This window comes from Engraulis encrasicolus, chromosome 14 (assembly GCF_034702125.1).
Source record: "Engraulis encrasicolus isolate BLACKSEA-1 chromosome 14, IST_EnEncr_1.0, whole genome shotgun sequence".
NCBI classification, from domain to species: Eukaryota; Metazoa; Chordata; class Actinopteri; order Clupeiformes; family Engraulidae; genus Engraulis; species Engraulis encrasicolus.
This window is the reverse complement of record NC_085870.1, coordinates 40,013,364-40,035,439: the sequence shown is the minus strand read 5'-3', so window position 1 is coordinate 40,035,439 and position 22,076 is coordinate 40,013,364. Positions and strand designations below refer to the sequence as shown.

At 41.3% G+C, this 22,076-nt stretch overlaps 1 protein-coding gene across 3 annotated transcripts; it reads right to left on the bottom strand.

Moving 5' to 3' along the window:
* Window positions 1–10,813: 10,813 nt before the first annotated feature.
* mrps16 (mitochondrial ribosomal protein S16) lies at window positions 10,814–15,082 on the bottom strand. Of its 3 annotated transcripts, XM_063216516.1 has the most exons (5): window positions 15,039–15,074; window positions 14,828–14,916; window positions 14,632–14,669; window positions 13,858–14,118; window positions 10,814–11,888 (listed from the first exon to the last, which is right to left on the bottom strand). In XM_063216516.1, exons 3-5 carry the CDS (start codon window positions 14,642–14,644, stop codon window positions 11,743–11,745), a joined length of 420 nt encoding a protein of 139 aa, XP_063072586.1. In that variant the 5' UTR covers window positions 14,645–14,669; window positions 14,828–14,916; window positions 15,039–15,074; the 3' UTR covers window positions 10,814–11,742. The 3 variants fall into 3 exon arrangements, with proteins under 3 accessions (XP_063072586.1, XP_063072587.1, XP_063072585.1); XM_063216517.1 differs by having other exon boundaries at window positions 14,811–15,082; XM_063216515.1 differs by having other exon boundaries at window positions 14,828–15,082.
* Between the last annotated feature and the right edge of the window lie 6,994 nt (window positions 15,083–22,076).

Genomic DNA, 22,076 nt, shown 5'->3' with positions numbered 1-22,076 from the left:
ACATTCCAGTGGTCTGTGTGAGTCACGGAAATTAGCCACAAAGCTTCAGCTGGTACTATAGCAACTAGTCCATGATTGATTGCCCCCATAACAACTACAAACGTTGGTCTACAATACGTTAGCAAGAATGTAACAAGGACGTTTACAGGAGGTTTCAAGTGGACTATGACACACTGCCAGAACGAAGGTCCCAGTGACCTGAGTCTTAAGCAACACGCTGATCGCTGAAGCAGGGCTGGGATGGGACTGGGGCCTAAAAGCGGCCCGGGCATAGACCAGCCCCTCACAGACCCTGGTGTCCTATAAGTCACCAGTCTATATTAACGATGGACCCGTCTTTGAGGGGTGATCTGTAAGGAGGGAAAAACAAAACAACAAAAAAGACAACAACAAAAATCAACAGCATCGGCCCTTTAAGGACTGTTGGCCCACCGGGAAAATGCCCTGTATGCCAGATTACCAGTCCAGCCCTGCGCTGAAGCAATGCATTGTTATGCATTGTTTGCCTTGTGCTAGTCCAAGGTTAGGGTTTCAGGCTTGTAGCCTGAAGGTTGTCGGTTTGATTCCCAACCCATCAGGTTGATGGTGGGAGTAATTAACCAGTGCTCTCCCCCATCCTCCTTCATTATTGAGATTGCCCTACCCTGAGCGTGGCACTGTCCTGCTGCACTGATCCCTTGGTGCACCGTTTGGCCTGTGTCCTTACACTGGTGTGGCATATATGCAATTTCGTTGCATGCAGTGAGCACTGTGTGCTGTGTCTCATTGACTTTAATAGAGTATTCACTGCAGTTTTATTCCATCAGCTGTCATTTGTAAACTGGAATTTGAGCCACTGAAGGATAACATGCACATACTGTATATCTTTTTCATTTATGAAACTGCTATTCTTTGCCTTTGACTGCATGCTACTGTAAATGTAGTGAATAGAAAGTCAATGGGCTATGACAAAATGCTAACGATCAATCATCGGCAGTTAGGCTGTGTGTTTGGACACCTTTAATATGGTTACTATTTAATATGGTTACTACTAAGAGTTGGCAAATAAGGAAGAGAAAAATCTGTGCACGCTGCACCTGGACATATTGTATCGCTATCTCTGTATTGACCTACCTTTACCGCTGCCTTACCAATCATCTTGACAAGCATTTCCTTATCCAAGTATCAATGACAATTGAATTAATGACTACTTTCCATGGCAATCATGCATGGCAAGTCCTTTCCTCCAGACATTAAAAGCAAATGTTGTGTGCACAAGAAAATACAGTAATGGTGACATTTTTATACAGATAGAGGTGTTAACCTGACTATGTTGTTGAAATGTAAGATGTTTCTTTTTTACACTAATGCCTCTTTTCCACTGCTGGTTTTCTGGTAAGCCTACAGCTCGACACAGTGCGACTCAGCCGCCACGCTTTGGTCTTCGAATGAGCTGTTTCGTGACCAATCTAAAAGCAAAAAGTGGCGGCCAAGACGCGCTGTATCAAGCTGTAGGCCTACCAGAAAACTGGCAGTGGAAAAGAGGCATAAGTAGACCATTCTGAACACTCCTGGTTTTTGCAGATGGTCTGTTTCTCTCTGTTCTCCTCAGAGGTTGACTTGATGTAACAGACTAGTCTTCCTTCAGTCCTATATCCATTTCCTCAACATGTCATGGGGGTAATAAAGTATCTCTATTTCTTTGTTACTCTACTGCCATTACACTTGAGTCACTGTCAGGGGACAGAGGAAGGAAAATCCCTTTATCTTATTTTACCTTTGTTAAACCTGCAGGGAAACTAATCACATTGACATACAGTAAATATCTCTTTTACAAGTGAGCCCTGGTCAAAGTAGCAGCACACATTCCATTACATTACAAAATACAGGACGCAGAAAAAAATCAGGAAACTTGAAAAGAAATGTATAGCAGTAAATACATAAAACAAGAGCCAAGTGATTTGAATGTGCGTCAATAAATAACCAGGTACTAAAAACAGGTTAGAAGTGAGAAGTTAGGCCTTACGTTGGCAATAATAGGGCACTCGTCAATTCCCGGCCCTTCCCCATCTCTCTCTCCCAACTCACTTCCTGTCTCTCCTCCACTGTCCTGCCTGATAATAACAATAAAGGCTTGAATAGCCCCAAATACTTCAAGTGAGAAGTAAAAAATGAAGATAGAAGTTAAAAACAAGTGCAAACAGATTTGAATGTATGGTTAAGATCAGCTTTGAACTCATTTACAGACAGAAAATCAGCACGTTTGAGTGATTTTTGAATCTCATTTCACGCAGTTGAGGCACAGTGCATGAAAGACGTTTTACCAAATTGTGTCTTCATAATGGGGACTGTAATGAAAATCTCACCTGAAAAGTGATCAAACATCAACTACAGGAGGTTACAGGGGGTATAGAGGAAAGAAAAATAGCTGCTGTGAGGAAAGATGTATAACAATTAGGCCTATGTAACATTACTGCATGTTTAGGTAATGGTTTACATTTACGCACCCATACAGGTATTAGCTATCATAACATGCAAAGTATATATCATAAAAAATGCAAATGAGGAATGTTGTGCGTCATGTCAACCACGGTGTTGGTGTGGAATCAGGCCATTAGTATTCAGTGTAGACACTCATTTTGACGTGGATTAAAGTGAATTTTATTTACACACTTACTTATGTTATCTGTGATACCATACTGCAGTGTTTCCCAACCTTTTTTGTCCTGCGTACCCCCTAAGCAATTTTGTCACATGATGAGTACCCCTTCACTCATGCTCTATATCTGTTCCTCTATCCCAATGTGACTACACTCCATATATTTGTTATTATTACATTTTTCCAAGTACCCCCTGAGGTGTGCTCGTGTACCCCTAGTGGTACACGTACCCCTGGTTGGGAAACACTGCTCTACCGTACACCGTACCGATACCGTACAGTTGATCAATAACTGCACAAAACATACTGTATGTTAAGTGTGCAAAGTGCAGTAACTATGCCAATGTTGAAACTACGTGAAATGCTTCCAAAACCTTGGTATTAGGTTAGATAAAGTTACTACAAATTTTAAATGGGACAAATCTCTAAAATTGGACAAATTTGAACAATAAGCCTTTGCCACTGGATAAAGGAGGTGTAATGAAGGTCATTTTTGTTCAAACTCAATTTTGACAAAATGTGTAGTAGGGCAAAGAAGCTAGGAAAGCTCATAGGTCTGGGTACCCAGCAGTTCAGGCACTCAAAGTGAACTGTGTTTGGCAGGCTGTGTTGGGCAAGTTACTCAAAAACTGTAATGCATTACTGATTACATGTTACTGTCTTCTCAAAATAATCCCTTACACTACAATATTATTACTATATTTAAAATGTAAGGCATTACACTCCTTTTGCATTACTTTCATTACTTTCGCAAAAAGAGCTGTTGGCCTAAATATGGATCTGGCAATTTATTACAGTGTAAATCAAGCTCATGAGTCATATCTTTTTCACCTCCCATCCAGGAGGTGTTGTGGCAGCATGCAGACTACAAACTACCAGGTTCAGGAATAGCTTCTTTCTGATCCACCACACTGAATACCACTAACATCCAGGTCATTGTAATGCAATTTTTAACTTATTTAGCATTGTAACTAAGTAAAATTACAGATTTTTGCCCTGTAATACCTTACATTACTGCATTACAGCAAAAAGTAATGAATTACAATAATTAATTACTTTTGTAATGCATTACTGCCCAACACTGTTGGCAAGTGTACGTAGTGTATCTGTTGTCTCTCTGTGTGATTCAATAATGCACTCGTATTCCCATGTGCTGTAAATGCCAGGTCATAAAAGTCTGCCAGCCTTTCCCTTGATCATGACCATAAACCAATCTGCCAATATCAGCACAGGCTCCATGGTTTTGCCACGGGCTCTGTCTCACAGTATATACAGTAATAAGATCATATGTAATTATTTTAAGCCTCAATACTGTATGTCCAGCAGCACCCCAGCATGTTTGCAGTGTAAAATTAAATGTAAAATGTAGCAATGTTGTGGTATTGTACCTTCTGGATGCATAAAGATTCTGGATGTATGAAGACATTTTCAAAAAAAAAAAAAGTGCAACTTCACAGCAATACAGTCTGGACTAAGGCATTTTAGTATCACAAGTGATGTTGGGCCTTAGACTTTTGAGACCTTTAGCAGGGCTCATGAACTTACTGCATATGCTGAGATGATTGGCCATTTAAAAGGCACATTACTTAGCCTATTACTTTAGAGTGCTGAAGTACCTTAATTGCTCCAATATCTTAAGCTAAGGTTACTTGTGTTTAATGTGTCTGCCAACAGTAATATTTACCAGATTTGTTTTTCCTCCTTTCAGTTTTTCAGCCAGTATCACTGTTGCTCCCTCGGCAAACACAATTCTAGAGCTGCTGTTGTTTCAAAAGACCTCCGATGTTTATTTAGTTTTTAGCCACAGTAATACCACATTTCATTTGTGGACAAACACGTCACTTATTTACTGGAGGCTTTCCATGTGCGTGTGTGCCCATGCCACCAACTACCACCATGTTATGAATGGCTGTTGATAAGGGGAAATTAATGCATGCAGCTGCTACCAATTTGGTCCAATGAGAGTGTGTATGGTCTCTTTTCTTTGATTATTAAGTCCCATTAGCGATGCGATTTGCCACCTAAGAACCTTTTACCAAGAAGAGTTAAGATAGGAGGGTTTACAGACGTCATCAGAGGGTAGTATGGCTTGGCCGCAAGGGGATTCACATTTCTTCTATGGTCAGTACAAAGTAAAGTGCAATGCCACTACCGCCAGGGTTGGAGTGTACATCCTCTGTCGGACTATTTTTGCGGAGTTTCCGGATTTTGGGGAGTCACCATTTTTATCCATCATGGTCTCGCACCCACTGACCATGTACTACACTGTGGCCAATGCATTGTCCATCCAGTGATAGTTCTTGTCCAATTCTACTTTCTTTGCTTTTACCTCAAGAGCATTTCAGACATCAAGAGGTGACAGTGGAACTACTAAACCAGAATAGCAGCATAGGCATACTGTAGGCATAGTGTACAGAGCCGGATCAAAGCACAGGCTAGATATGGCTGCAGCCTAGGGCCCCCCACCGCAGCCTAGCCCCAGACCACAGCCTAGGGCCCCCCACCGCAGCCTAGGGCCCCCCACCGCAGCCTAGCCCCAGACCACCTTAATCCAGCCCTAATAGTGCAGCATCAGTCTATTGCAGGGGAGCCGTTTTCATTCAAAGGCTAGTTCAAATTTTACAAAGTCCTCCAAGGGCCGTATTGTGAACACAAGCAAGGATTTCCCCTGCACTTTAGGCCTATATTGAAGGCAGCCACCTTTACAACAGACCCCACCTTCACTCCATCCACTGAAAATATAAATTGTATTGCAAATGCAATTTGTAAGACTTCTTTACAAAACATGTCATATTTCATGTGAAACTGCATGATATTAAAATGATATCGGGGGCCGGACAAGACAGCCTCAAGGGCCGTAAACAGCCCTCAAGACATAGGTTCCCCACCCCTCTCATAAGTGAGATTTTCTACTCATTTCGCTCCTCGTATTCTTGGACAAGTTTGTACTTTGCTCTGTTTGCATAGTGTTATTATAATGTTTCACATGCACAAGCTGAGAGACATGCTTAATTGAGGCTGTTCTTGTAAGTAACCATTTACACTTGAAGGGAAACACAGAATTATATATTTATTTTATATAGTTAGTACTTCATTCATTTTAGTTGTCTTGCCCATATGCACACTTGTCATCATGGTTATACAGGAAAATGCAATATGTGTCTTAGCCTACTAACTAAACATTTTGACCATTTTGCACAGTAGTTTAGTTGGCACCTTAAGAATTGCAGTTGTGATCTCTTTCTTTCTCTTTTTGTCTGAGAGGCATGCTCTAGATCAAATAGATGGGCACAAACAGCTCAAATGCACGTGTACTCTGTCAGCATGATAGTGAAGGTATCACCTAGACATCTTTATTGCAGTTTGGAAGCATGGGGCAGGAGCTACTACTGAGCTGATAAAGCCTTCTGATAAACATCTTTAATAGTGTGATTTGATTTGATAACAATGTTAGGAAGTGTGTAAAAACAGATACTGTTGTGTCCGCATATTTAAGCAATAGGCTTAAGGCTGTGGGCTTGTGTTGGATTTAGAATGGCTAAGGGGTTTGGATCATGACGGGGTGGCAGGTTAGTTAAAGTTAGTTAGTCCTCTGACGTGAAAGTACATGAAAACAAACTCACTTCTGATATGTTGGTTATATCATATATCAGCTATACCTACTATAAAATTACATAATGTAGCTGTGGCCTAAGGGATAGGGAGTCTGTCATTCTATCGTGAGGGTGCAGGTTCAAATGTACAGATAACTGTACAGGTAACTGTACACCACTTTCAATAACAGCATCAGCGTTATTCAATGTAGAATAAATATGTAATAATAATGCTTTGATGGCATTTACCAAAGGCATCAACTGATGAGTTGCCTTGACAGCAGACAACAAGAAACTTGTATAGACTACAGTATGTACCGGTAATTCTCGTGTCAGTAATCTGTGTGTGTGCGTCATGAATCTGGATGTGTTATTGAGATTACACTGCTTTGTACGTAGTTAGGGATGTGTCAGAAAGCAAGGCATCTGCTATCCCTCCCTCCATTCTACTGGTCATCTGAATTTCTATCTATTTGCTCAATCTTTTTATAGGTAGATGGGTACATGGTAGCGCCCTGTACCCTACCCTTACCTAACAGACTGGGAGTTGTTTTGTTTAGCCAAGTTGCTATTGTCTTGCTAGGGATGGTGATGGGTCTTGGCTTGATTATGAAACGCACAGGGAGAGCCAAAGGGAGGAGAAGGAAGGGGGTCCTGAGTAGCCTGGCGACGCCATTCTATGTACTCCACCCAAAGATTTTGGCTCCATACCTAGTCAACAGTCGGTTTTCGCCCATGCTAGGTCCTGAGAGCCACATCAGTATATGAGGCAATAACTGATGGGCCTACCTGTTCACTAAAGGAAAAGAGGTGCATAAAGTAGAAGTAAACTCATGACGCAAATACAACACAAGGACATGATATTACAGTTGTTTCACCTGTTTTCCAAGTTACCCAGTGACCTAATAACATTTTTTTTTTTACTTTTTACATTTCTTTTCTTTAATTCTACTACTTTATACACCTCATGATGGAAGGAATGGGTTAGGGGCTGAGGGCTGGGATATACAGTGCCCTCCATAATTATTGGCACCCCTGGTTGAGATGTGTTTTTTAGCTTCCAATTATTTATTTTTTTTTCTAAATAATATGGGACCTTAATGGAAAAAAAGAGAAAAATCCAACCTTCAATACAAGTGCATTTATTCAGTGGGGAAAAAATCCCACATAAAGAAATAATTATTTGACATCAAATAATGTGTGTCACAATTATTAGCACCCCTGGTGTTAATATTTTGTACAACCCCCTTTTGCCAACAAAACAGCACCTAATCTTCTCCTATAATGTTTCACAAGATGGGAAAAGACAGAAAGAGGGATCTTCAGCCATTCCTCTTTGCAGAATCTCTCTAAATCATCCAGAGACCTGGGTCATCTCCTCTGTACTCTCCTCTTCAGCTCACCCCACAGGTTCTCAATGGGGTTGAGGTCAGGGGACTGAGATGGCCATGGGAGGAGCTTGGTTTTGTGTCTGGTGAACCATTTCTGTGTAGATTTGGCCATATGTTTAGGGTCATTGTCTTGCTGAAAGACCCAGTGACGACCCAGCTTCAGCTTTCAGGCAGAGGGCAACAGATTTTGATTTAAAATGTCCTGGTATTTCAAAGCATTCATGATGCCATGCACCCTAACAAGGTTCCCAGGGCCTTTGGAAGCGAAACAGCCCCACAGCATCACTGACCCACCCCCATACTTCACAGTGGGTATGAGGTGCTTTTCAGCATGCGCATCTTTCGTGGTACGCCAGACCCACTTAGAGTGTTTGTTGCCAAAAAGCTCAATCTTGGTCTCATCTGACCAAAGCACACGGTCCCAGTTGAAGCCCCAATACCGCTTGGCGAACTCCAGACGCTTGCGTTTATGATTGTGAGTGAGGAAAGGTTTTCTCCGTGCATGCCTCCCAAACAGCTTGTTGGCGTGTAGACAGCGCCTGATGGTTGATTTGGAGACTTTGTGACCCCAGGATGCTACCATTTGTTGTAATTCTGTAACAGTGAGCTTTGGAGATCTTTTGATTTCTCTTACCATCCTCCTCACTGTGCGTGGTGGCAAAATAAACTTGGGTCCTCGTCCAGGCTTGTTTACCACTGTTCCAGTTGTTTTGAACTTCTTAATTATTCCTCTCACAGTGGATATGGGCAGCTGCAGTTGAGTGGCAATCTTCTTGTAGCCTCTGCCTGACCTGTGAAGGTCGACGCACATCTGCCTCACTTGTATGCTGTGTTCCTTTGTCTTTCCCATGTTTAAGAGTGGATAAGAGAAATGGCCTCGGTGTCACGTCATATTTATACCCCAGGGAAACAGGAAGTGATGAATTACTAATTAAATGTTCCTACATACTCTGGTAAACTTTGTAAACTACTGTAGAAATGACAGAAATGCTTCAATTATATTTATTTCCTGGGAATTGTTAAGGGTGCCAATAATTGTGGAACAGGTGATTTAATGAAAAATAATTATTTTTTAGTCAGGGATTTTTTTATTTTCTTACAATTCATTTGAGTTGAAGGCTACATTTTCCTACAATTTTCAGTGTGACAGTATTCTTCTGCAATAAACACTGAATTTATTTTAAGGCTTTTAACACATCTCAACCAGGGGTGCCAATAATTATGGAGGGCACTGTACTTTAACCACACCACACCTTTTGTCAAGTGTCTTGTGTGATGATGGTTCTGTTAATCATAATCTCCCTACCCACTCTGGGGAATGTAGAGGGAGGTTATGATGGAGAGTCTCTGTTGATATTGTGTAAGAACAGCGTCACACGTCTACAGAAAAAGTGTTGCTATAAATAGTGAGGGAACTGACAGTGACCACTTGAACTACAGTGAAAAGAGGCTGTGACAACTCATAAGTCACTCCTTTGTTTGACATGGTGGGTCGGTCAGCTTTGTTTGCCGTCTCAGAATTGGCATTCCCACATTTTCGTAAAAGTCAATGTTCACAGCACAACACATGGTATCAATAAATGATGAGTGGATGAGGGACCTGATAAGCGCAGCAGGAGTGGCTGGAATATTGCCAGTCATTGTGCATTTCGCATCAGACCACGAAATGTCAAAATGCCTTTAAGGAGAAATATTACTAATGAAAACTGTGTATTTTGTATTTCAGGTGATAGGTCATAGAAGATGTAGGTTACCGATCTTTTTCTGGCCTTTCCGGCTCCTAAGAATAGGTTTCTTATAAGTTCAATCCGAGTTCAACTTGATATAAGGAAATGCGATGACTAATTAAAACTTAAAATGATAATGTGTTCATGGAGACAAATGTTTTTTTTTTACGGTGGCAATTAAAGTGATGAGTTTGTAGCAGCCAAACCGGCCTGGCAGATTACAACATTTGGATATCCTATTGACTATTGCCTTTCTTCACCCCATATGTGCTTAACAGTAACTATGAATCAAACTTCCACTTTTTTTTTTTTACTGTTATTGATCTGAGTTTGCTTAAAGGGTTTAGATTCTCAGAGTTACATTTTTGATGTCAAATTGATTTGTAAAGTTTGGATTATTAACCTAACCCAATACTTTTCTGGTGCACCATCAAGCAATACATTAAATATAAGGACCTGAGTCAAGTGTTGTCCTGTTGATTAATTTACGCACATGAACATTTCAATGGCAAAACATATTACGAATGGGACACTGCCATAGGTGTCAAATTTATGACATGAGCACATAAAAAAGACGTGCAGGGAACAACACTGACCCTGGTACGATAGAGGGGCTATTACACTCCTTTCCCACTGCTTTCCTGGCCTTGAAGAAGTTAATGGACGAAGGATAAGGGCGAGGGCAGGAACACAGAATCAGCCAAGGATTAAGAACTTGTTCTAACGGTGAGAAAAGCTTTTCTGCTTTGGAAACGGATCACTGGCATCTAACAAAGTACACTAACATCTTATTGAAAATATATTTTTTAATTCCACTGATGAATGACTGTGTTGACCTACTTGAACTTTAAAGTTTCCAGAGCAATCTGTTGACTGGCCGGTATTTTCTGAAGGGTGGGTGAGACACAGTGTTTGTTTTCCTGTAACAAGTACAGAACTATGTTTCAACAGTGGAATGTTTTTTCTCTCCTTTAGAGCAAACGTCACACACTACATGGAGGGTTACAGGGAATATTAAGATTAAATCTCAATGTCAGATTGTCCGATGTTTTTTCCCAGTGCATTTCCCCAAATACACCTTAACCTTGTGGGTTAACTGCAACTTACAGTAACTTCTGGTTTAAAACAAACACATAATGACGTGCACTTGTTGATTCTGAAGTGTTTCCTCAATAGAAATTGAGAATGAGATTACAGATGGAATTCAGAACTGATGGACGTTGGGTTTACTTTTGTGCGTCATTTTCTCTCAATATGAAAATAGGTGAACCAACAAAGCTGACAAAATGTAACAAATCAAGCTGCAAGTACCTCTCTCTTCACTGCTGACCTGCCTTTAACAACATTTCCTTATACAGTTAAATTAATCTCTTATTGTGGCAACCGCACCCTGCTTATCCCCTCCAGACCACACTGTAATCTCTCGAAAAATGTGTAATCAGTGATTGCATACGGACCACAACAAACTTGATCACCTTTTTATTTACTTCCTCTTTCATTCCACACTTCCTTTTCACACAAAATATTGAACAAAAATATGAATGACGACACACAAATGCCAATAGTGAGTTTCTTCCAACTGAAGACGTTTCCATGACACCCAATGTTTTCTGATGCGCGTCCCTTGCAGACACAGGTAAGAGGGTCAAAGGTGTCAGGGTGACGAAACACACTCAGTACACGAGTCAAGAGTTCTTAGGAAAGCTCCACCTCAGAGGAGCATTATAAGGAAACACAGAGTGTATTCCAATATGCTACCTTGTGTCCTCCACTTGTGCTTGTGGCCTCGCCCTGTCTTCTGCCCCCTCCTCCGTGGAGAAAATAATAAAAGTTTCCCGGCTATCAGCCTAGCCAAAACAATTTTTGGGGGACAATTCTTCATTCACCATCCAGCTTGCAAATGAGAAAGTGACATTACATTTGAGCTTTTGCGAGATATTGAAATATAATGCTGTTCTTCCTGGTACGAGGCCACAAGCACAAGTGGAGGACGCAAAGTTGCATATTGGAACGCACTCATAGTCACTAGTCCCTGCAGAGGAGTCACTGGGTGCAATTTATTTCCCCAAACTCGCATCCTATCCTCCGTCCTCAGACCTCGGCCCTCGTTTTCGGCCCTCAGTTTCATATTGGACATTTAACATTCCACACAAATGTGATATGTGTGAAAAATAATCTTTGTGGTCAAACCAAATATGAAACATGAAAGATGAATGTCCTTATGTGCCCAAGGGCTTATATTCAATGTTAAACGAATGTCCAATATAAAACTGACTTTACCAAAGTCGACAACAAAGGTACAAGGTCGTAGGACAGAGGACAAAACGACGAGAGTTTGAGGAAATGAATGATTTACACCTGTAGTCTGGCTGTGGTGCCGGTCAGGGGGCATTCTAGTGCTCTTGCTGTTTCTCTGTGGCCTCCTCTGCGGCAGCAGCAGCAGTAGCGGCGGCGGTGGCAGCTTCCAGTTCTGCCTTTCTCCTCCTCCGCTCCGCCTCAGTCACCGTCATGGGGTGAAGCGGGAAGAAGCCTGCCAGCCCTGGGAGAAACAACACATGGCACAGGTGTTACTGACCAGGACGTGTCCCTGGAAATTGTGTCATACCAGCTAGGCACATACAACTTGGCAATCAAAAGCCATAATAAAATCATTTAGGAACAAAAAAGTGAAAATTGTCTAGGCCCTCCAACTTAGCAAACAAAAACCGTAATAAAATCATTAAAGAACAAAAAAAGAGAAAATAACCTATTCCTATTTGCATTATTGTTGCAACTACCTACAAGCAAATGTTAAATGTGGCTCACTGTCTCACACATCTCATTTTAGGCATCGTGTCAGGCATATGCACTTCAAAGGTTCACACCAGGGAGTAAGTTATGTTTTCACTAAACAGGATGTTGGAGATATCCAGAGAGGGCCCTAAAACGTTTTCTGCATCTAGTCATCAGACACATTTATGACTTCACAAGAAACAGGAGTGATTAAATTCCAGTGAAATAAAATGATTAGGGGATGATATGACCCGGGATAAAAAAAAAAATCTACAGTCAGTGAACCAACTGACACATGACTAGCATGATTCTCAACTGCTTTTACTCTTCTTCTGATGATTTTTCACATTATTCTACATGCTACTAAATTACTTTCAATTGACACGCTACTTTGCGTGGTATGTTCTTGAAGGACGATGTGCATATAGTGTAGTCAACCCATGTAATAAAAAAGAGATGTCAGTGTTTGGCAAGGATAGGATGGAACAATGGCAGTGATAGCTTATCTGCACCATAGGAGAGGTGCTGGCCATCCCATCTGTCATTACATATCTTCCTTGATGACAGAACGCACTCATTGATCTTTTATAAAGGATCCATCCAAGTGATAGCAGTACCTCTCTATCTTTGCAAAAGGTGAAGGAGCGTCATTGATCTTTTATAAAGGACAAAACTTCAGTGATAACTGGGCTATAATATCTTTGCAAATAAAGGTGAAGGAGCATCCACATCAGACAAATAACAGGGTGAAGGGTGATATGAAACAATGGCGTAATAATACTTCAAGAATAATGCACACAGAGTTCACTTAAGGCATGTTCAGGCTGTGCCCCTTCCTGCACCTAATCTCAAACAGGCCGCCATGTTCACGCTGCAATTCTGAGCATTCGAGAACCGGAAAGTTTGCAATGCAAACCCAAAAATACTTGGTATTTCGCAGCAAACCACAACGTCAATGTGGACGTCAGCAGGTCCATCCGAATAACAAATGGTTACATGCAGAAATGTTCAGAGCCCGGTATGAATGCGGGAGGTTCCCAGGTTAGCGTTCAAGTTCCAAACGTAACAGGTGCGGGAACGGTAACCAGCACCGTTCTGGTCAGCCTGAAACCAGTAGGCCTAATAGATGAAGCATTCAGGGAGCAGGTATTCACTTTGCAATGCTCTCTGGCTTGTGTCCCCTTCAGGAATCTGAATATCTCAGTGGACAGAAAGCAAGCCCACCTGGGAAACTCCAACTCCCATTGCCATTGTGACACGGCACTCCACAGCACACAAGTGTTCACTGCACACTGCACACAACGAAATTGCATTTTATGCCTCACCCTCGCAAGGGGGCAGCCCCCACTGGCGCCCCAAGGGAGCAGTGCCATGCTCAGGGTACCTCAGTCATGGAGGAGGATGGGGGAGAGCACTGGTTAATTACTCCCCACACCAACCTGGCAGGTCGGGAGTTGAACCGGCAACCTTTGGGCTACCAGTCTGACGCCCTAACCGCTTACCCATGACTGCCCATAGACAGGCACCTATTGCTAGGTTGGTCTTACCATACCCTCTGACCAATTTCATTTCCAAAGGGTCTGCAACAGCTGAACTGAGAAGCATTTACTGGAGGGGTGAACTCTGTTGAAATGTGTGATGTGCATCTTATCTTACCCCATTGCTAACATTGGGTGATGTAGTTTTCTAAAGACTACTGATGGGAGGGGTGAACTCACTGAACTCATTGCACTCACCTAAGAGTTTAGCCACAGGTTTGGTGGGATGTGCTCCACAGCCGATCCAGTATTTGATGCGGTCGTAGTTTAAGGCCACCAGCTTCTCGTTGTGGATGTTGGGGAGTGGGTCGTACGAGCCCAGCTGCTCTATGTACTTGCTGTCCCGCGCCCTCTTGTTGTACGCCGCCACAATGCGGTAGAACGGCCGGTTGGTGGCCCCACCCAGAGTCATTCGGATGACCACGTACCCACCATGGTACTTCTTCAGCAACATTGACGCTGTGAGATGACAAGAAGATACACTACACACCATCAAACCAGCCTCCCTCCCATCACATAATCATACTGAGTGGCAACACGAGTTTGAGGCCTTGAAGCTTGAGATTGGGTTGACTGCTTTGCTATTGATGATTATTTTAGTTGTATGGGACTTTCCTGCATAAGGTAGGCCTACACAGCACACACACACACACACACACACACACACACACACACACACACACACACACACACACCTCGCCCACCCCATGCACATTCAACGAGAATTTTAGAGATGAGAAGACTCAACAGGAAATCAGGACACCACTGGGAAGGGTCAACCTAGAGGCCCTTCATTGGACATGAGGTTACTGTTTTTTTTTCAGTGACATTTCCTGGCTTGCTAGGCAAATGGATATGCAGGGAATGACATGAACATGGGTAGAAAGATAGAAATATATTTAACAAATAAGACAAATAAGACATTTAACAAATGACAAAGCAAAGATGACATGTTGCTACAAAACTACTTACAAAGATGGACCATGGCTCCTCAGTTCTTCAGACAAAGTCTATTGGGAAGAAACACAAACAGTTTAATGGGCCTAACTTGACTGTCTTGTGGCTTAAGAGGTCAGTTACAAGTAGTACATTTGTTGCGAAAACACATGCACAAGGTGCTACGATTTCTCCACATTAAACTTCATACGCACCAAAAGATCACATTTACCTGCGGGAGTAGATGTGGGTGTCCACAAATATTAGCTGCTTAGCTAATAGGGTACATTCACGTTCTTTCAGCAGGGTGTCATTTAACGACTGCACCGTCAAACAGAAAAACGTACAATTCAAAAATATTAACAATATCAATCGATTCTGATTATTTACAATATTGCCTACCACGGACACCACGGCAAACTATTTAAACCCTCTTTATTCACCAGTTTGACATTCATACGCATGGCAGTGGCATATACAAACACGAGTGAATACCCTTCATGTATGGCTCCATAACATACTTGCTCGACATCGCCATCTATCGATTGGGAGTGTAACAAGACTGCAGACAAAATTGAAAGAGAAGGATGAGTGAAGAAGAAGCCTACTAGCTATCTTTGGCAGGTAAACAACAAACAGTAACTCAAGACAAACTGATGACTATAAACTGTTTAATGGTAGATTGATGGTATGGTAGGCTAGAGCTACGAGTGAAAAATAGGCAGGCAGGCCTATGCAAAACTCAAATAGACCGATGTGGCTTATTTCAGGACTCGACTGCACACAAGGCACACGACCACCACATCATGTAGGCCTATTCAATTCAATTATTCTTAACTTATGTACCTCCCTGGTGAATAGACCCAGATCTACTTGTTTTAGTTTGTTTGTGCAGGCGAAGTTCAAAGTTTAGTTTTATATCCCCCCAGGGGTCGCCTCCTGACAGCTTTTCCTTGCCTTTCCTCGTGCATACAATTCTGCCGCCCCCTTCACGTGCACCATAGCGTTGTGTCAACAAGGTAGCGTTGCTTGCTTCCTACAGAAACGACAGGTAGCATTAGGTTGTAAACAGCGATAAGCTGTTGGGCAGCCAGGCACATATTAAAGATGTTCAATGGCGTGGCCTATCTGCTTGGGTTGCCACATTTCAGTGCTAAAAAATCTGGACACATTGATGTGCGAGCATGAATCATTAATGATAGTGTTTATTTCAATGGGGTAATATGTGCATTATGAAAAATCGGGACAGTCCAGGAATTTAACCGGACAGACCATAAAAACCGGGACAATCCAGGAAAAATCTGGTCATGTGGCAACACTACTGCCACCAGGCCGTCACCATTAATCATCAGTTTTGTCTTTGACTACAATGCGTGGCTTCACTTTGGATGAAAAGGCGCAATTTAAAGCAGGCTACAAGAGTGGTCAGACACCATTTTTTGTGAAGAAGACAGAGTAGGCCGATTTAGTTTATGCTTCAGAAATGTTGGTTTTCTAAGCATCCACAAGGAGGCAGTGTTGTATAAATTATGCAAAATTTGGCAATCTAGTTCATTAGAAGTTCATCAGCTGTAGGCCTATGTTGTGTGATGTTGCTGAAGACAACAAATACAAAATCATTTTCTCTTATTAAACGGCCAAAACTTAATGGATTTACACTGGGGAAATCAAAAGGGGAACATTACTAACAGAAGATGTGCTTTTCTGAGGTAGGCCTATGTGAGGTTTTTTTTTTTTTTTTTTTTTACAGTTTGTAAACAAAACCAAAAGCTCTAGCCTGTAATTTTTTAACCTCACAATGTTTTAAATTATTTTCATTGTTCGGTGAGAATATAATATGAACATTTTTTATTGTAGCATTATGGGCTAGGCCCTATTTGTAGTCACTGTTTTTTTTGGAGGAAACTTGCTGTTGCAACACTGATTTGAGTTTCTGTAGCCCATCAATTAATCTGCAGTCTGAAGATGCTGCACTGAATGGCACACAAGATGATCTGTAAGTACACCAGACAACAATTATCCATTTTCTTGTAATAAATGACGATGTGCTGCCAGTTTTCATATGTATACAACACCACAGTTGCACACAAAACTGTCAAGTGTAACTCCTGGTGAAGTAGAAGGTTACCATATTCTGCTTATTTCAACGACTAAGAAATTTGTAAATCTTTGCTGTAACAATATGGGGTGGTGTTGCCTTTCTGTAGTGAGAAATTAGACCAGCTGCGCCTGATTATAGGGTCACCTGTAGTTCTTTTAACCATCTGCAAAACGGCATTTGAATGTGAATCAGAGTCTTTTGAGGACAAGAACAAAATATTCCAACGAGTCAAGCCAAATTCCTGACCTGTAATTAATCTGTTGTCCTTAAAAAAAGTGTGACTTATTCTCCAAATACAATAATGACCAACATTTATTTGTCCGAACAAAAGTCACACTTTGTCACGCATGTCCATTATATTATACACCCAATTACACTCACAAAAAATAATGAGCCCAAACAACTCTATTCCAGCTAAGCCTGTGATGAGGGGGACGTGAGATCGCTTGCCCTGACCACCACTGTAATGACCTAGAATAGACGGCGCTTCATGCAGTATATCGCGGCAGCACACCGAATGCATCTTGCATGGTGAATCCGCACTGCGTGATCAACAGAAAAAAAAGTCTCATTGATTCCAGCAGACGCCGGTGTTCTTCTGCAGGCCCTCTCGGCTTCCTCCAGACACGAACGCATGTTGTTCAGGCTGTTAATTATGTGTGACACCCCTTTAGGGATGCCCAAATCGCCAGATCATACACCAGGGAAGGGGGAAAAAAGAATTCCCACATCAAGTTTACAGGCGGTCATCTAAAAAACACTGCCATTTGCTGCTGACCTCATCTGTTTGACCTAATATCCATCCTCTCACAACTATTTTTTAAGGGCTTTTGTGTCTTTATTGCTTATTGGACAGTCAAGAGTATGACAGGAAGAGAGTGGGAGAGAGAGATGGGGCAGGGCTGGCAAAGGACCCAGGCCAGAGCCATCTAATAACAGAGTTGCGCAAACCAGGGACCAGGAAGTCGGTTGGTGATGTGATTCGCGTAGATTAAAATGTTTCTTAATAGTAAACTTCTGTTCGTTGGAAACTAACACAGAACCATCACATACCAAACAAAGATTAAGTACAAACAAATTACATGACCTTTACCACATTTTCTGTGTTATACCGCCACCTCCTGGAACTAAGTAACTTCTAATAGAACTAAAGTCAATGGGGATTTCCATGTTAACTCTCCGTGAGGCTCCATGAGAGCCGCCATTGCTGTGGAAAGATTGGTCCATAGAGGTCTATGGGAGTGGCGTAACTCTGTTATTAGATGGCTCTGACCCAGGCCAGACTTGAACCCAGGTCGTCATGGGAATGCAATGAATGTGCCACAATGCAATGCGCCACAGTGCCACCCCCGCCCAAAAAAACCTTAGTTTTTATTTTAGCAATTAAAACATTCTGTAGGCCTATCTTTTCCAAAAACATATACAGTATTATGAATCATCACTCGTTTCTACCTTGACCTAGTCATTTATTTAATTGTGATGGAAGGTATTTAGATACACTGTATAAGCCTACTGTAGAATGTGTCCACCGTATTGGCTGAATGGGTATGAGTGCTGTGCTACAGCTAGTCAGTAGTCACCTGTCATGACTGTTGTTTAATGGTCAAGGTGCCAAATGTCAGCCACCAGCTGCCCAGCAGAGGAAAGAAGAGAGTTGCCGTGACCAAAAAAAAAAGTGAATAAGCTTCAGACTGAAGCTAGTGTTTCATTTCACAGCGTATATTCCGAAGGGAAACATTTTATCTACCATTTCTGTACCAAATACCCATTTAATGCGTCAAATTAAAGAAAGCAAGAGAAAAGGTATCAACCTGGCTGCATAGAAGGGTGAAATACCCTCCAAAAAAAGACTCAGTCTCTCCCATGACGTGGGTCTCTAATATGATAACCAAAGCTGTCCACAGCTGTTTCTCACCCACCAATTCGATTATCTTTCAAGCTAATGTTTTTGTTTCACATTTCTAGTGAAACCTTCACATTGTCCTCCGTACTGTATCCAATGGGCTGGAGTAGATTTGCACTGGATGCAGTTTGCCCAAACTTTGAAGATGTGTCTCAGATGGATATATGAAAAACTGTGTAAAACTGTCAATGAATAAACAGTCTTTTTTTCTGAAACAGCAACTATACACACGTAACTCTGTCTTGGCAGGGTAAGACTTTTGAATGCAGAACTGAAAGAATGTGACTTTATTGAATTTAATGCACAATCTTTTTAATATTACTGTGTTTACTTTTAATCACTCGTCATGGTTAAGGCATATAAGTGGTGTGTGGGTATATGTCTATGGCACTTAGACTTGCTTCAAATGCATTGAAGTGAATGTGTCTGATGTCACATGAAAAAGGCTGATTGGGGCCCTGCGGTGGCCAACTGGTAGGGCACTCATCTACCATGCAGCTGACCTGGGTTCGATTCCTGGCCCTGGTCCTTTGCTGGCCCTTCCCCGTCTCTCTCTCACCACTCGCTTCCTGTCACCACCTTCACTGTCTTATCATAAATAAAGTCAAAAAATATTTTTTTAAAAAGAAAAAGGCTGATTAGATACTTGGTCAGATGTGTGTAATGCCACCAGTGCAATATGCCACAGCCAAATTTCAACTTGCATGCAATTAGCATGCAAAAAGATATAATACACATATTTTTCCTGATGAGACCATAGGGGTCATTTTTATTACTGTTGTGACGCTGGCCTTTGTCATTTATCTGCGGGGATGTCTGTAGGATCAAGTGGTCATTTGTAGTGTGAAATGAAAGTATTGATCAGCTTAGTGGGACTAATGCAAGACTGAAAGGCAGACCAGTGACTTATATCCAAACACAGCAGGCTTTTCAGTAAAGCTTTCATTAATTAAACAGAACACAAGAGGTCTGTCACGTGGCAAAGAGGCATGCAACAACAGAAGGCTCCTCTTGTCACCAAACAACAAAAAATTCCCTCAAAATAATTCTAATCTCGACTGCGTTGAGGTCTATGACACAATGCTATATATAGCCTATCTAATAAAAATACTTAATCACAGATATATCTGAACACTCCTGAAGTTTAGATGATGGCTTTTCAAAATGTCCAATAAAATGCCTGTATAGTGTCACGATTCACTGCCTGGCCCTTAAAACTATTGTGACTTAGGATAGGATTGCCATGCATGTGAATGCATGAGCACTGTTGTACATATCAAATAAAAGTTCAAAAGTTCAGTCCATGAGGTGGCAGAAACACTTTCGATTTTAAAAGAGAAAGCTCTGTGACATATGATTGTGGGGACCACTTTGGAACTGCTTTGGTCATATTCCTTAAGTTGGGTTGGCTCTAACAGCCTCTGAGGATACTAGATGGAACGGAGAGCGGTCGGGCAAGTCAGTCTCCCAGGCCGATTCATGCTCCACTGTAAATGTGTTACTCAAGTACCTTAACATCCATCTTTGTCACTAATGTAATGGACCAGACAGATGCCTTTTGACTCTCAGTTGTTTTATGTGGACTTAGTTTCTCACATCTGATAAACTTAATCGTACTAGTTCTATGTTCTTAATAATTAGAGTATTTGACACATTCATGGACAAAAGTATATAAAGTTTTATTTCAGTCTAAGTTGTCAACTACGAAACTCTAAGATTGTAGGCCTTTTAAATGTATTTTGACTTTTTTTAGACAACGTGAAGTGTATTGCAGATGGCAAAGATGATTTTCTCCTGTGAAAAGCATTCTTTTTTATCTTTATCAAGAAATATATATATTTTCACAGCTCATCCCATTCTGATGTGATATTCTTAGATGAGCTGATAAGTTTTTTCTTTTTTTACCCCTATAAAGCACTGGGTTTCTCCCGTACAGATTTCATATATTATTTATTAATGCAAGTCAAATACCTTTCAACGCTCCCCAGGGATTTCAAAGTTGTAATTAGAATCCCAGCAGGCTTTTAATTCAGGTCAATGGATTTTGATATAAATTACATTTCTCTTGCTGTGCCAGCCAGAATAATTGCTTATTTTTAGCAAAGGCTGCCAAGTCCTCTTCAAATCTGTCCTTGCTTTGTGGGGAGATTGAAAGAAAGAAAAAAAAACACGGAAGGTGAATAAGAGATTCTGCTTCTCATTTCCAAGGATAAGTGAAGATTATATAGGGAGAGAGAGAGAAATATTTACCGAAACAGAAGAGCTATACTTTGTAGAAGTTCTAATTAATCAGACTCCTGTTGCATTCTAATCAAGCAGCTAATGTCCTTCACATGAAATCATAAGACATTAAAGATTAATATTAAGATGGGATGAAGCAAGATGTGTGATTAGCTAAACTGAGTTAAAAAAAAAAAAAAAAGAGAGAGAGAATCTGTAAGATAGGATTTGAAGATTCCATACTTTGATTCGTCACAGAAGGTAGCTGTGGTGAGATATTCGTGCGCACGACGAAATGAAAGAAATACACTGGCTCTGATCCGACCGTATTCACATTTTCTGAGGTAATGTAACTCTCATGAAGTGAGTGTGAATGGAGGCAGACATGGGTGTGAAATCACATAGACACTGAGGGCCAGCCGTAATGGAGGGGCTCGCTATGAAACGGAGATAATGAAATAGCACTTTAATGTTGTGTAATTTAGTCGAGAGGGCCAGGGGTCAGTATCTCTCAGTCACACATGCACATGTCTGAATTAAAAGCCTTGACTGTCTTCTAATTAGATTGATAAACTTTTGTCTTAAAATTATTTATGACTGCTGTGCTGCCCCATCTCCGTGACTTGTTATCGATTCCCTGCTGCTATAGCAAGCTGTTTTAGACTAACTTGTCAGTCTTGATAAGGAATACAGGCTTCTGTTAACACAAGGTCATCTGTTTAAGAAATACATGCACAGACAAATAATTAAAAACAATTGTCTTTTTCTTGGAAGCCATAGTTTTCACTCCTTTGCAATGTGACACTGATAAGAAATTCAAGCTTCTCCCAAGTTTGGTTTAAAATGAGGTTATCCATTGAAAGAGAGAGAAAAACAAAGTGAGGAAGAGTGAAAATAATTAAAAGCTATTGAGAAGTTTTGTCATGAAAGGCCATAGTTGTCGCTCTCTTGCGAGCTTGTATAAGCGTGTCTTGTAATCTTTCATTAGACCCATCCTAGGCTGTGTTTGTCGTGTACTTTGAATTCCATTTAGAAGGTAACCAGAGCAGGGGAAAAAAGCACATCACCCACACCCACCCGTCAACAACACCCATCTCCCCTGTATCCCTCTGCCAAATTTGAAGGGCAGACATGACCTCATCAAAGTCCTTAGCCCCGAAGGCATCTATAAGCACACACAGAGCAGAGCGGGAGGCTTTATCTGTGTCCCACAGTTTAAATAGACTGTGTGTTTTTGTCTTTTTTTCTCTTGCTCCC

Coding starts and splice junctions, on each gene's coding strand:
- mrps16 (XM_063216517.1), bottom strand. Junction 11,889..13,857: donor ACCTGTGGCTAAACTCTTAG/GTGAGTGCAATG, acceptor TGTTTCTCCCAG/GGCTGGCAGGCTTCTTCCCG.